This window comes from Battus philenor, unplaced genomic scaffold (assembly GCF_028537555.1).
Source record: "Battus philenor isolate CCGP_79_NKW_IND1 unplaced genomic scaffold, ilBatPhil1.0.hap1 SCAF_19, whole genome shotgun sequence".
Lineage (NCBI taxonomy): Eukaryota > Metazoa > Arthropoda > Insecta > Lepidoptera > Papilionidae > Battus > Battus philenor.
In genome coordinates, this window is record NW_027181681.1 from 1,951,242 (window position 1) to 1,963,498 (window position 12,257).

The window sequence follows — 12,257 nt, forward strand, 5'->3', positions numbered from 1 at the left end:
AGTGCTTTTAAAGGTAAGCATATTTATGTATCCATTTAAAAATAATAGTTTCTTTGGGCTTTTATAAGCATAGAGATTAATATTAAAAGCACAAAGAATGTATTTACAATATTACCCATAGCTACTTGAATTTCAAGATATATAAATACAATTTAGAGAATTCTAGAATTAGATCTCTTATAAATATGATGTATATGAATTAAAAATCATTGGGCATATGTAACAGCTAAACATACACTACAAAGAATATGATCAAATCATAACTTGTTTAAGTTGTTATGATGAATCAACAGACCTGTTCTGATAACTTTGAGGACACCCTTTAACATATATCTGAATGACGTAACATAATTGCTTATTTGCAACAATTTAAATTATAACTCAGAATAAAAAGTGCTTTTATCTTTTGCAGGATTATCCAGTGTGGGTTGGGGAGATGTGTTGTTTTATTAAGGTAAATATATCAAAATTCGTTTTAAAAAGTATTAATGTATAGAGAATATTTGCATAATTGTAAAAAAAACTTATAATTTTGATGGCAGACAGACAGGTTTCCCTTTTTAAAGAGTGTGTCTAGACTGGGGATGGCCTTACTGCGGCTTGCGAGCCACATGTTGATGCTCTATGAACGATTATTTTTGGCTCCGATTGATCGTCGAATTATTTCAATATTTATATAACCCATGTCAGCTCCTGGGAAATTGAAACAAAATACCGGTGTGAATAATAATTATTATTTTTATTCCACCATAAAATTTGCAAAATTAAAACACCGATCATAATTTACTATCGTAAAAATTTCTAATTTTGAATGGCTCGAAGTATTAAGAGGAACTTGACCGACCATTCGTAAATAGTAATTTAGATGTCAATTACATTACTAATATTCTTGTATAGATCTCACTAGTTTTTGTATAGGTTATCAATTATAATATTGAGATAGTTTACTGTTAACATTAATTACCTAATAAATTATGTTGTTGTAATTTTACAATGTATGGTCTATCTAGCTGTTAGCTTTTTTCTCTTAAAATTTACTTCTTACCCTCAAAGATTTTGAGCATTATTTGATATGATGTTAAACTTCCCCTTTATGCCACCGTGACGGTCATTACAAGCTCAACAGGACTGAATTATTGTTTGAAATAAACCTATAGTTTGTATCTACAACACAATTATAAGATATTTTATCAATTGTTGCAGGTTATAAGGGTTGGCTACTTCATACTGATAGATAATATAAACAGTAAGTAGATGAACTATTATGTTTTTATTACAACAGTATTATTTTAAAATTACACTCGATTAAGGAATTTAAGTTATTCCACCCTCTCGCCCCCTCGCAAAAAGATTTATTGTGGAAAGCGTCTTTGTAACGAAATAATCCCAAAATTACATTAGCTGAAAGATTCGTGCTAGAATTAAAAATATACCTTTTGATGATTTATTAACCAATAATTTAAATTTTTAATAAATATTTAAATGGCCATCAATAATTTCCATAACAAAAACTATGACTAAGTAAATATATATCACAATAAATGTAAAAGATTCTTTATGGGCTCATCTACCGGTTTATAGAGTTTCCTCGCGTAGGTAGTTTGAACTGAAAAACAATATTTTATACTTTAAAATGATGTTAAAACACCCCCTGATGCCACCATGACGGTTTATAACAAGCTCAACAGGACTGAAGCATTATAGTTTTGTGGAATATAAATTCGCATGGAATGTGCAACTAAATTAGTTTTTTTTTTTTATTACAGGTTATGTTGGAAAGCCTTTTATTGTTAGAGAATACATGGACTTCACTTTTTAGATCTGTAAAGGTAAGCCAATATTTGTAAGCTTTTTAACACCCAATCCCTCTCGATTGCCGTTAAAAGTATATTTCAATTAATCTTTATTTGGTAGTGCTACTACCATGTGTAATTGATGAATTCATGTATCAGCTAAAAACGTAGTTTTCACAAGAGGAAATGTAAATTTACCCTTTACATGATGATCTTCACAGACCTGTTCTGAATTATTTTGAGGTCAAAATTTTATTAACTGATTTTTATATTATGTTTTGAAACATATGTTATGATACGAACAAATATTTACAGTTTTTTTTTCCTTTGCAGGTATTCAAGTGTGGAGAAAAGAAAATGTCTTTTCAGTTGTAATGTTTAAAATAATAAATATTTATGATGATATACAATGGTTATTTTCTTAAATCCTTATAAATTATTTAGATACATGCACTAAGCAAGTAACAATGGCGACCATTGTAATATCTAATCATTAGTATGTAATATTTAATTTATGCATACTAATGCTGGGAGTATACAGCGCAGTTATATTTTATAACGCAGCACAATTTCTAGAGAAAATTAAGACTTGTACACTTGTATTTAGTATTACTCTTATTGATCGTGATAATTGTAAAATCCGGTCATCGTCAAAACTGTTATGACTGATCCGCAGCATATCAACCCATAAAGGTCTTGATTTATACATTTACATTATAAAAAACAATATAACACTAGAATATTCTAAAAACTATCTTTTGCAAAACAAATAATTTGAGGCATCAGTGAAGTAGAATAAGTAAAAAAAACCTATTGAGATTTCTCGTTTTTAAAATATGCATAAAATCCCATTTGTTACCTACGTGAATATATTACAATAGACAAATGTTTTTCATTCTCTGCGGTTTTTTTAATTAAATTTTCCTTTTCACGAGAATTTTTCCCGATGTGATAGTGCGATGGCAACACTAAAACGTCAATGTGTTACGTCAAAATCGAACTACTCAAGGTTACGGCTGTGCGCATGTTTTTTTAAAATAAGCCACATCCGACTAAATTAATTAGTCAGTGCGATTCATGCTGAGTCGATCGTTCCGGCGCTTGTCGGAATACTTCAACAAAATGTTACCCGAAGTTGTCTTTGTACTGGGAGCGCCCGGTGCCGGCAAAGGAACCCAGTGTTCCTTAATTTCAAAGCATTATGGTTTTGTGCATCTTTCCGCTGGTGACCTGCTACGAGAAGAGAGGCAGCGTCCTGGTTCGCTGTACGGCGAGATGATTGAGGAAAAGATTCGCAACGGAGAAATAGTTCCTGTCGAGGTTACGTGTTCACTTATTTACCAAGCGATGCAGAAGTGCGGTAAATCCCGATTCCTTATCGACGGTTTTCCACGTAACAAGGATAATCTGGATGGGTGGAACCGTGTGATGTCGGACAAGACGAAGCTATTGTTCGTTTTATTCTTTGAGTGTCCGCAAAATTTGTGTACGGAGAGATGCCTCGGCCGCGGGGCTGCCGGCAGCGGCCGTTCTGACGACAACCTCGAAAGCTTAAAGAAACGATTCAACACTTACATAAATGACACGATGCCAATTATCAACCACTATGAGGAGCTTGGGCTCGTGAAGAGAATAAACGCGGAGTCAGTCCCTGAGGAAGTGTTTAAGGGTGTTAAAAAGGAGTTTGACGAAGCAGGACTAAATGTACTAGGTAATTAAATACATTTAATATTAAGTAGAAAAATATCTGTGTGGCATTATTTGTTAAGGATAATATTGAAAATAGTTCACTTTGTGTCCATTTAATGTTAGAGCCAGAGGCCATCAGTTTAGGTTAAGAGCATAATTTGCTTAATTCTGTAATAAGAAAAAAAATCTTGCAGTTTGAAAATGGCGTTAGCAAATATACAGTGATTACTTTTAAACTATAAGTTAACATGTGCTAATTAGCTATAACACCTTGCATACTAAATTATATTGCAACTGCTATCATTCAATAATTGCATTTTATACCATTTCAATTCATATTACTGAGAACTATTGTTAATAGTCATAATGTGCAGTGTTTGCATTAATAATTATTCCTTGGGTCACAATTTGTATTATTTTTGTTATTGTATGTGTTAAACTAAATTACAGAATTATCAATGAAGTACCTAATAAAATGATATCATTTGTGATATCAGCTATAAATCAAACATACCTGTCAATCACTGTCCCATTATGAAAGGGTTATATAATCAAATTAAGTTAATAATTAAAAGAACAATTACAATGCAAGATCATGAATAAAAATGTTCATACGATGTAAATACTATTAAATTATTTAAATTATTAAATATTTCTTTTATAAACATGTTTAATTAGGTAAATTTCATGTTCATTATTCATTTAAACCATGTTGAAGGTTATTTTTGTGTTTTAAAAGTAAAATTGCTTTGTTGTTAAAATGTTCTCTCAGAATTTGCCACATCACTATGAATTTCAATTATGTCTTAATATAAACAGGTTTCTATTGGGTTTTACCTATTGGGATTACCTTCATTTTAAAATTCTAAGCAGAAATGTAGCATTTTATTTAAATAACTTGTAGTTTGTAACAAAAATTAAAAATATTATAAACTGTGTTCTAAAGGTTAATTAATGTGAATCATGATTTGTGAAATAATGCTTATCAAAGACAATACACTTAACTTGTAAATGTGGCTTGAGTAGATATGTAGGTAAAATAAAAAAAATGTTACCATGAAAATGCTTTTGTAAATTTATGTATTTTAGTTGATACAGCCTGATTGTTACAAATAATAGTTGAGAGTGATATACAGATTTCAGATAGTTGGGTGTTCTAGATCGGTGTTTCTTAATGTTTTTCAAAAATGGAACCCTTTTTAGTAATCACTTTTACTGTGGAGCCCTTGGTTTGTGGCAAAGGTATGATTTTAACATTCTGTAAAATGACGATATGCAACAAAAAATATTTAAAAAGTAACTAATTCAAAGAGTAAGTAAAAAATTGTCCTGATGGCGCCATTACAGACATTACAGATGAGTTAGTTGAATTTAATAGTAATGTTAAATTGTAATTACTTTTTTATTTCCCTGAATGTTAAAAAAATTGCGTAACACTGCGAAAAAAATTTCGAATCCCTGAGTGATCTCCTCGGAAAGTCAAGATTTTGCGGAAAACAGCTTACACTGTTCTAGACTAAAGAAATTTGCAAAAAATCGTCAATATTTATTTTTGTGAAAATATTCTTTTTACTAGATACAAAACCGATGCCTAATAATCCATAGGTAAAACATCCGAAAATCCGATCTCTGGCTATATCATTTAAAATTAATATTTAATATAAGCATTTTGTAGTCATCCACCGATGTTTCTATTTGAAATAAATGTTAATAAGGGGAAGTGAATAATTAGCAGAAATATAATAAAATTTATTAAAAATATTTACGTCTGTGATTTTGATCGCCTAATGGCGATTATTATTTAATTTTATTTGTTTCACGACTCGGAATATATTCCAATCTTAATGCCTAAATTACATTAGAAACAACTTATGTAACTTCTAAAATATATTGAACCACGAAATTTTTATGACTGTCTTATGTAAATTTTTGAAAGCCATAGAATATTAAATTTTGATCTTATCCCGTTACATGAGCAGAAATACAGACATGACGCCCGTCTCCAACTGGTCATAGACCTCTTTGATATATTTCTATTAACCCTTAATAGCCTAGTTTCAATTTTGATACCAATCTTTTAAACCGAATGTTCACATTACTATTAGTTTTTTTTACAGGTTGACTGTACGAATTTTACTGTTGTATAATATTCTTTCCAACGAAATTAAAAAAAAATCAAATTTTCCCTTCATCTAGACCCTCAAGCAAACACAGTAATATTTAAAAAAAATCACTTTCGTAAATCAGGCTATTAAGGGTTAAGACCGGTGGGAAGCGGCCTGCATCAGCGCCTTCCGATGACGTCAACAAGGTCAACAGTCCAAGTGGAAGGGCGACCTGCGCTGCGGTCGCCGGCCCGTGAACTTCCCTTAACAACCTAAAATTAATATAAAACACTAATTGTTTAACAATATTATCAATTTTCTACGCTATAGAATACGTGACTTATAGCAATTACGTATACACAATAACATAGTGCAAAGAAGTTTAATAGTTTTGAGTGACCTTACGATATAATGTTCCAAGTATAATTGAGTTTTTATTCACACACGTTCTGTTGGAAATTGTGGGAATATTATATTTTTTACAATTTTAATTACATCAAATATAGTAATATTATGTGCGATATAAATTATATACACGAGAAAAGTCTTAAATGTCCAATAAGATTAAAATAACACCATTAATAATTTTTGTAGTTTATTGTTATATCTGTATTATTAATAAAAATACTTTTTATTTGATTACTAGTGAAAGACAAAACTGTGAAATCCAGTGATACGAGTTTATTTTAAATTTGGAGTTAACTGGCAACTCGCCAACTCAGTTTCGGAACGATTCAAAAAGTATATAAAATATAGCCGGCTGAAAATAGGCAGAGAAAAAAAATGAAGTGCATTGTTTTTAAGCGAGGCCACGCGGAAACATTTACTTCTCAAGTATTATTAACCTTCATAAAAGTTCCTGCAAACTGATATTCATATTTTAATAATTTAAATACATTTCCTTTTGGTTCGAAAGATTAATTTGTGTAAAATATTACACAAAGACATAATTTTAGGAAGTATGCTGAATATTATAATTATAGTAGAAATAATTGCTTTTAACATGTCAAAACTTCGACGAACAATTGACGCGAAGTGGGCGCTTGTATTCAAAATCATTTTGTGTATTTATATTTTTTTAATTATAATTATACAGATACAACATTCCAGATTAGTTTATTTTACTGATACATAGCTGCTAGAGCAATATTTTTCATAATATCACTTAACATCTCAAAGGTTGTATAATTGTATAAAGTCAGAAGGGTTTGGTTTTGATCGAATTTATGAATATTACTTATTTCAGTCTACTAATAAATTTCTTAATAAGGAGAAGAAATACGGAAGCCATTGATGTATAATAATTAGAGGTACGGAAATTTCGTATTTACGAAATAGATGCGAATAAATGCGAAAATTACACATAAATGCGAATAAATGCGAAATACAAGGTAGTGTTCGTATGATGGATTATTAAATTATATGGGACGCCCTAAGAAAGATTTGACAGATAGAATACTAGAATTTAAGAAAGATGGTCTGTATGTGTCCGACACAAACATTGTGATGTGCCAATATTGTAACATTCGTTTGGATGGTGACAAAAAAGACACTTAAAGAAATCTTCTATGCCATGTGCCTCAGCAACTAAACGGCATTCCGCAGATGGCAGCATTAGCAGATGAAACTTCGGATAGGCAAGGAAGGTGCGTTTTTGCTATCCTTTTTAGAACTATCGACTACAAGGTAACTCAGGAATGTTTTTTAGGAAGTGTTAACTTTAACTAAACTGCTAATGCATCAATATGCTCTCGATCAATTATCGATACTTTGAAAGACTATGAGATTAATTATTCCCAGGTAAAAGGCCTGGTATCAGATTCCGCACGATATATGTCTGCTTGTTTCGACCTTTTGAAAATTTTAATTGGAGAACATATTCTTCATTACCAGTGCTGGGCTCATAAAGTTAATCTTGTTGGTGATGTTTTTGTCAGCGAATTCAAGGAAATAAATATGGTTGTAACAAAAGTTAAGTCAGCTTCCCTTCTGTCAAGAAAAATGAAAAGTTCTTTCTTAAAATACTTGAATGAACACGTGCTTCGTCTCCCAGCAAAACTTTATTAAACACCTATTGTCACCAGATAGAACTCTTGGTTCAAAAGTTTTATATCTTAACGATTATTTGGATTACATACTTGACTTTTTTGATAAACTGGAGAATCCAAATTCTAGTGTTCTATTTTTTAAAGAATGTTACGTTGATATAACTTTTAAGCAAAAATTAAAAATTCAAATAACTTTATCTCTGAGTTCTGCCCCAAAATAATGAAATTAATTGATGAGTTAGAAGGGACAAGTTATCCAATTGCACACCTGTTATGGAACAAATTAGAGGATTTAAAATCATCGCTTGAAAGGCAACGTCAAGGTTATTTTGATGAAAAGACGTCACTATGTCTTAAGGACTATGAAGGAACTGATGAGGCAATGAAAACTATGTTAAAATCAGCAAGCGACAAAAGTTTCAGTAAGCTTTCTCTTCACATAAAATAAAATAAGACGCACGAGGCTTTCTTTCACATTGGCCAATTGTTTTCCCCATCTGTGGCTGCAAGTTCAACCACATTAAATATAAACGTAATGCTGGAAAGCTTTTCGAAAATTCCTTTTTTCCAAGGATTTCCTCAAAATGATCTAATTGATGGGTATGCGCACTTTCATAGGTTAATTCTTCGGTCTATTAAAATAAATGAAAACCTCTGTAATGGACGTATTAAACCAATGTAAGGGACATATTGTTGGCCGTCAAATGCAACTTTCCGTCCTTTGCTGAAGCAGCATTACAGAGTATTTGGAGTCCAACCAACAGCGTGGACGCTGAACGCTTCTTCAGCATATACAATGTCGTCATAACGGACCGAAGAACGACGCTTAAGGAGTCAAATGTTGAAATTTCTACAATGTCATCTTTTAATTAATTAAAATTGTTTAATGTTAAGACTAAATTTTGTATTTTGTTAAATTTTATTTTCATATTTAGTAATAAAATTACTAAACAAGTATTTTTGTTTAATAAATACCTTATTTAACAAAATTTTATAATTTTAAAAATATAAATGCGAAATATATGCGAAATTTTATAATTTTAAAAATATAAATGCGAAATATATGCGAAATTTTTAAATTTTGAAAAATGTAAATGCGAAATTGGTGATTTTTTTTTTGCGAAATTTCCGTACCTCTAATAATAATTATTAGTAGAGCTTGTGTATGAAGCCCACGTGCTAGACTGTCGAAGGACCGACGTCGAAGAGCGCATTGGTGCTCATTTCTTATTATCGTGAGACCTTACAGCATGGTTGCACAGACTTATTAAAATTAGGGGCCACTCGGACAAATCATGAATTGATGGCGGGTCGCCCGCCAGAAGTATAGGAAATTATTTTTTTTTGGTTTTATTCTGGAATAGAATTCAATATTTTTCGAATGTACGAGAGTATTGTTTTTGCTGTCGGCGGGCCAGCAGTATTCGACCGGCGGGCCGCGGTCTGTTCATCCATGCCTTACAGGATGTGTTCTCTCAGTATTGATGCACGCATGAACGTAAACACTTGAATAATTGTGCTGTCGGTAACTTTGCAAAGATATGCAAACGTTTGTTGCCAAACTTCTGTCACCCTAAGAGACCTCTGTCTAGGACTTACAACTTTCTTTTCGGTTTACTTTGGAAAAATATTTTTGTATATCTACTTGTGCTCTCAACTCTCAATGTCGGACCAGTTGCACACTCAGCCAAAAAAAATACATGAGATTTCACTTTTATTTAATCGAAAATGGAGAATAAATTTATAAATATTTTCGCAAATTTGACATTTTTGCTGCACACTATGGCGCCGGAAATTCAAAATGGCGACGACAGCGTCAAAATAACATCGGGTTAAAATTGAAACACGTCTCGTAAATGCAGTCTTTTATTAATAATACATTTAAATATAAGTACACAGGATCAATACATTGTTAATTGTAAATGAGAAAAAACTTTTAAACATTAATACATCAAGAGTGAGTGCATATTAAAATTAAAATAAATATCGTCATGACCTCACCGGACTTATAATAGTTGACAGTAAACGTTACATACAGATTATATATAATTAAATCATAACCACATGTCGAATATTCGGATACCTTGACTAAAATCGATGTTTTGATTGAAATCGAAATAATTTTTATATAGAAAAATCTGAGCTCTTCTGAGATCGGCGCTCGTTTGGAACTGACATAAACATTTTATCTTGTAAAATGTCATAACATATCTGTTTGTACAAATGAAACGGACAACTATAACCAATCTCAGATGTACTCTAGAATAATTCCTTTTGTTAATGTATCTGTCTCCATACTTTTTTAACCTCTGTGACATTTGGTATGGCGGGTGCATCCAAAAATTCTCTGATCATTACAAATAAGATTCATGTTCGCTATGGACGGACATACGCAGCCAGAGAACATTGAACATCAAATAATTGTACGAATGTTTTAAATGTGAAGATATTCTTTGCTGGAGTAGCTATTTCACTGTTTACATATTTACTGTGTATAGAAATACTACCTATACATAAATTACAAATTTCTCTAGCATTTAATTTTAATTGTATACATACAGAATGGTAAAAGTTTATCAAAATGGCACATATATACCTTGAATTTACAAATCTTTAAATCTCACAGTAAAGCATTACATAAAATGGCTGCCATAATGGTTTTATCGTCACTAATATTACATTCAAACATTCTGAGAAACAGATATTTTTTTATCATTAACATTTTATATGTCCAATGACATATACATAGCTTCAGGTTTGAGGAGGCGGAGAGCTGTTAAAACTTAAGTCCTGGGTTACCGCAAGGATATCAACTAGGACTTATTTTTTATAGATCTGATTGGTATTAGGTTTAAAGTGGTGAATAAATACATACATATATATATATATATATATATATATATATATATATATATAGGTATACATACATATATATATACATACATATATATATATACACGCACATACAGCTCATTTGCTGACAAATAATGTTATATACACTACTAATTAAAAAAAGGTTTTAGATAATAATAAATAATGTAAAAGAGTAAGAACAAGCGTTTTCAGATTAATACAGAAGTTATTGTCACATTTGATTAGAAAAAAATTAATTGATGTAACATATTTTAGAGTGGTCACTTAGATACAGGGTGTTTGGAAATAGGCGTAAAAGCTTTAATATTTTTGGTGATAAGATTCATTTCTTTACAAATCACCTGTGTGATATTGGACTGGGAGAATAATTTTACAATCCAATCATTACTATGGAGCTCAATCTGATTCTAGTTTAAATCAAAATGGGCTCTTCTGGAATCTTATCATAATGTACACAAGTGGTTACTGTAAATCCTAAGTAAAGTACATGATTAAAGTAATAAATGACCATAGTTGAGAAAATTTAATGAAATTATTTTGCAGTGTGATTAAATTAAAACAAAACCTCAAGTATGTTAAGTCTAACCAGGGTTGGTAACATCTTCTTTTATAAACCAATTAAAACTCCGTATCAGATAGCGGCAACTCTTTCCCAACTGTCTGCGTTTAGTAAAAGCGAAAATAATTATTGTAAAAAAACACTAGCGATACAAATTAGAAGAAAAAACCAATTAAAGGTTTTTCAATATAATAACTTGTCTATATATAGACGTTTAGATGGAAAAAACTAATAAAATTTTAAAATATCCAAAAGGCGCTAATAACTTACAAATTATTTTCTAATGTGAGCAGTGTTCTCGCATTTACTGGCATTTGATTTGACACATCGGGTGTAAGAGTAAAATTGATGTCAGTTCAACTGGGTTTGAAATTGTACAGCGATGCCTTTATCGCATAACAGCTTGTATATAGAGTAGGCAAAACCGATTATTTTCTGTTATTAAAGATTATTATTAAGTGCCAAATCAAATGCCGGGTATTCTATTAAATATTTTGTGACACGTGCAAAAGTGAAGTCAAAAAGCTAGCCGCAGTTCACCAACCCGTAAATGTAAGAAATATGATAGGTTTATTTATTACATAAAGTCGAATTTTGTTTCAAATGTTAGTAGCTTATTCTATAACATGCCGAGATCATATCTCTAGTACAATACAATCAAAAAATAATTGTTAAGCCGTTCCACGGACAAACTACGAGGTAACATTAAATAAATCATTTCTTACCACAATTAAACAGTCAAACGAATATACAACATTTCCATTTCATTGCTTTGGTCTGTACGCTCAAAATGAAAAATGAATGTGTAAAGAAAAAACTGCTTAAAAATATCGAATAATATTTATAGAGATTACAACCTAAATTAATTTTCATAATTTAAAAATATCAACTGGACATTCGAATAAATTATAAATGAGCAAATATAAGTTGGTAGAAAAATCCTACTGCTTCGGTAGGATTTTAAAGTGACAATACAGCTTAGTAATAAAATGCTGTTATTACAAGATATATGTGAAAGTGATAATAATAAAACCCTTTGAGTTAGTTGAGGGCTTTTTTTTGGCGAAAGCGCGTTTAGAAACTTGGTAGTTTTGAAGGATGCCATTATTGGTGAACGCAATATGATTTAATCAAATTAGGTTCTTTTGGATTTCTTTTTTTGACCAACTTATGGCTATATTAGATCCTT

At 30.9% G+C, this 12,257-nt stretch overlaps 1 protein-coding gene and 1 long non-coding RNA gene across 2 annotated transcripts; both read left to right on the forward strand.

Moving 5' to 3' along the window:
• Positions 1-960: 960 nt before the first annotated feature.
• On the forward strand, positions 961-2,192 carry LOC137921613 (uncharacterized). The gene is made up of 3 exons (XR_011107484.1): positions 961-1,246; positions 1,767-1,829; positions 2,127-2,192. It is a non-coding gene; the product is annotated as an uncharacterized lncRNA (long non-coding RNA).
• Positions 2,193-2,787: 595 nt separating this feature from the next.
• On the forward strand, positions 2,788-3,699 carry LOC137921434 (UMP-CMP kinase-like). Its single transcript, XM_068764194.1, has one exon. The coding sequence runs from the start codon at positions 2,871-2,873 to the stop codon at positions 3,510-3,512; it is 642 nt and encodes a 213-aa protein (XP_068620295.1). The 5' UTR covers positions 2,788-2,870; the 3' UTR covers positions 3,513-3,699.
• The last annotated feature ends 8,558 nt before the right edge of the window (positions 3,700-12,257 follow it).

Bases quoted from the DNA above. Each gene is read 5' to 3' on its own strand.
- LOC137921434 (XM_068764194.1), top strand. From the start codon at position 2,871: ATGCTGAGTCGATCGTTCCGGCGCTTGTCGGAATACTTCAACAAAATG.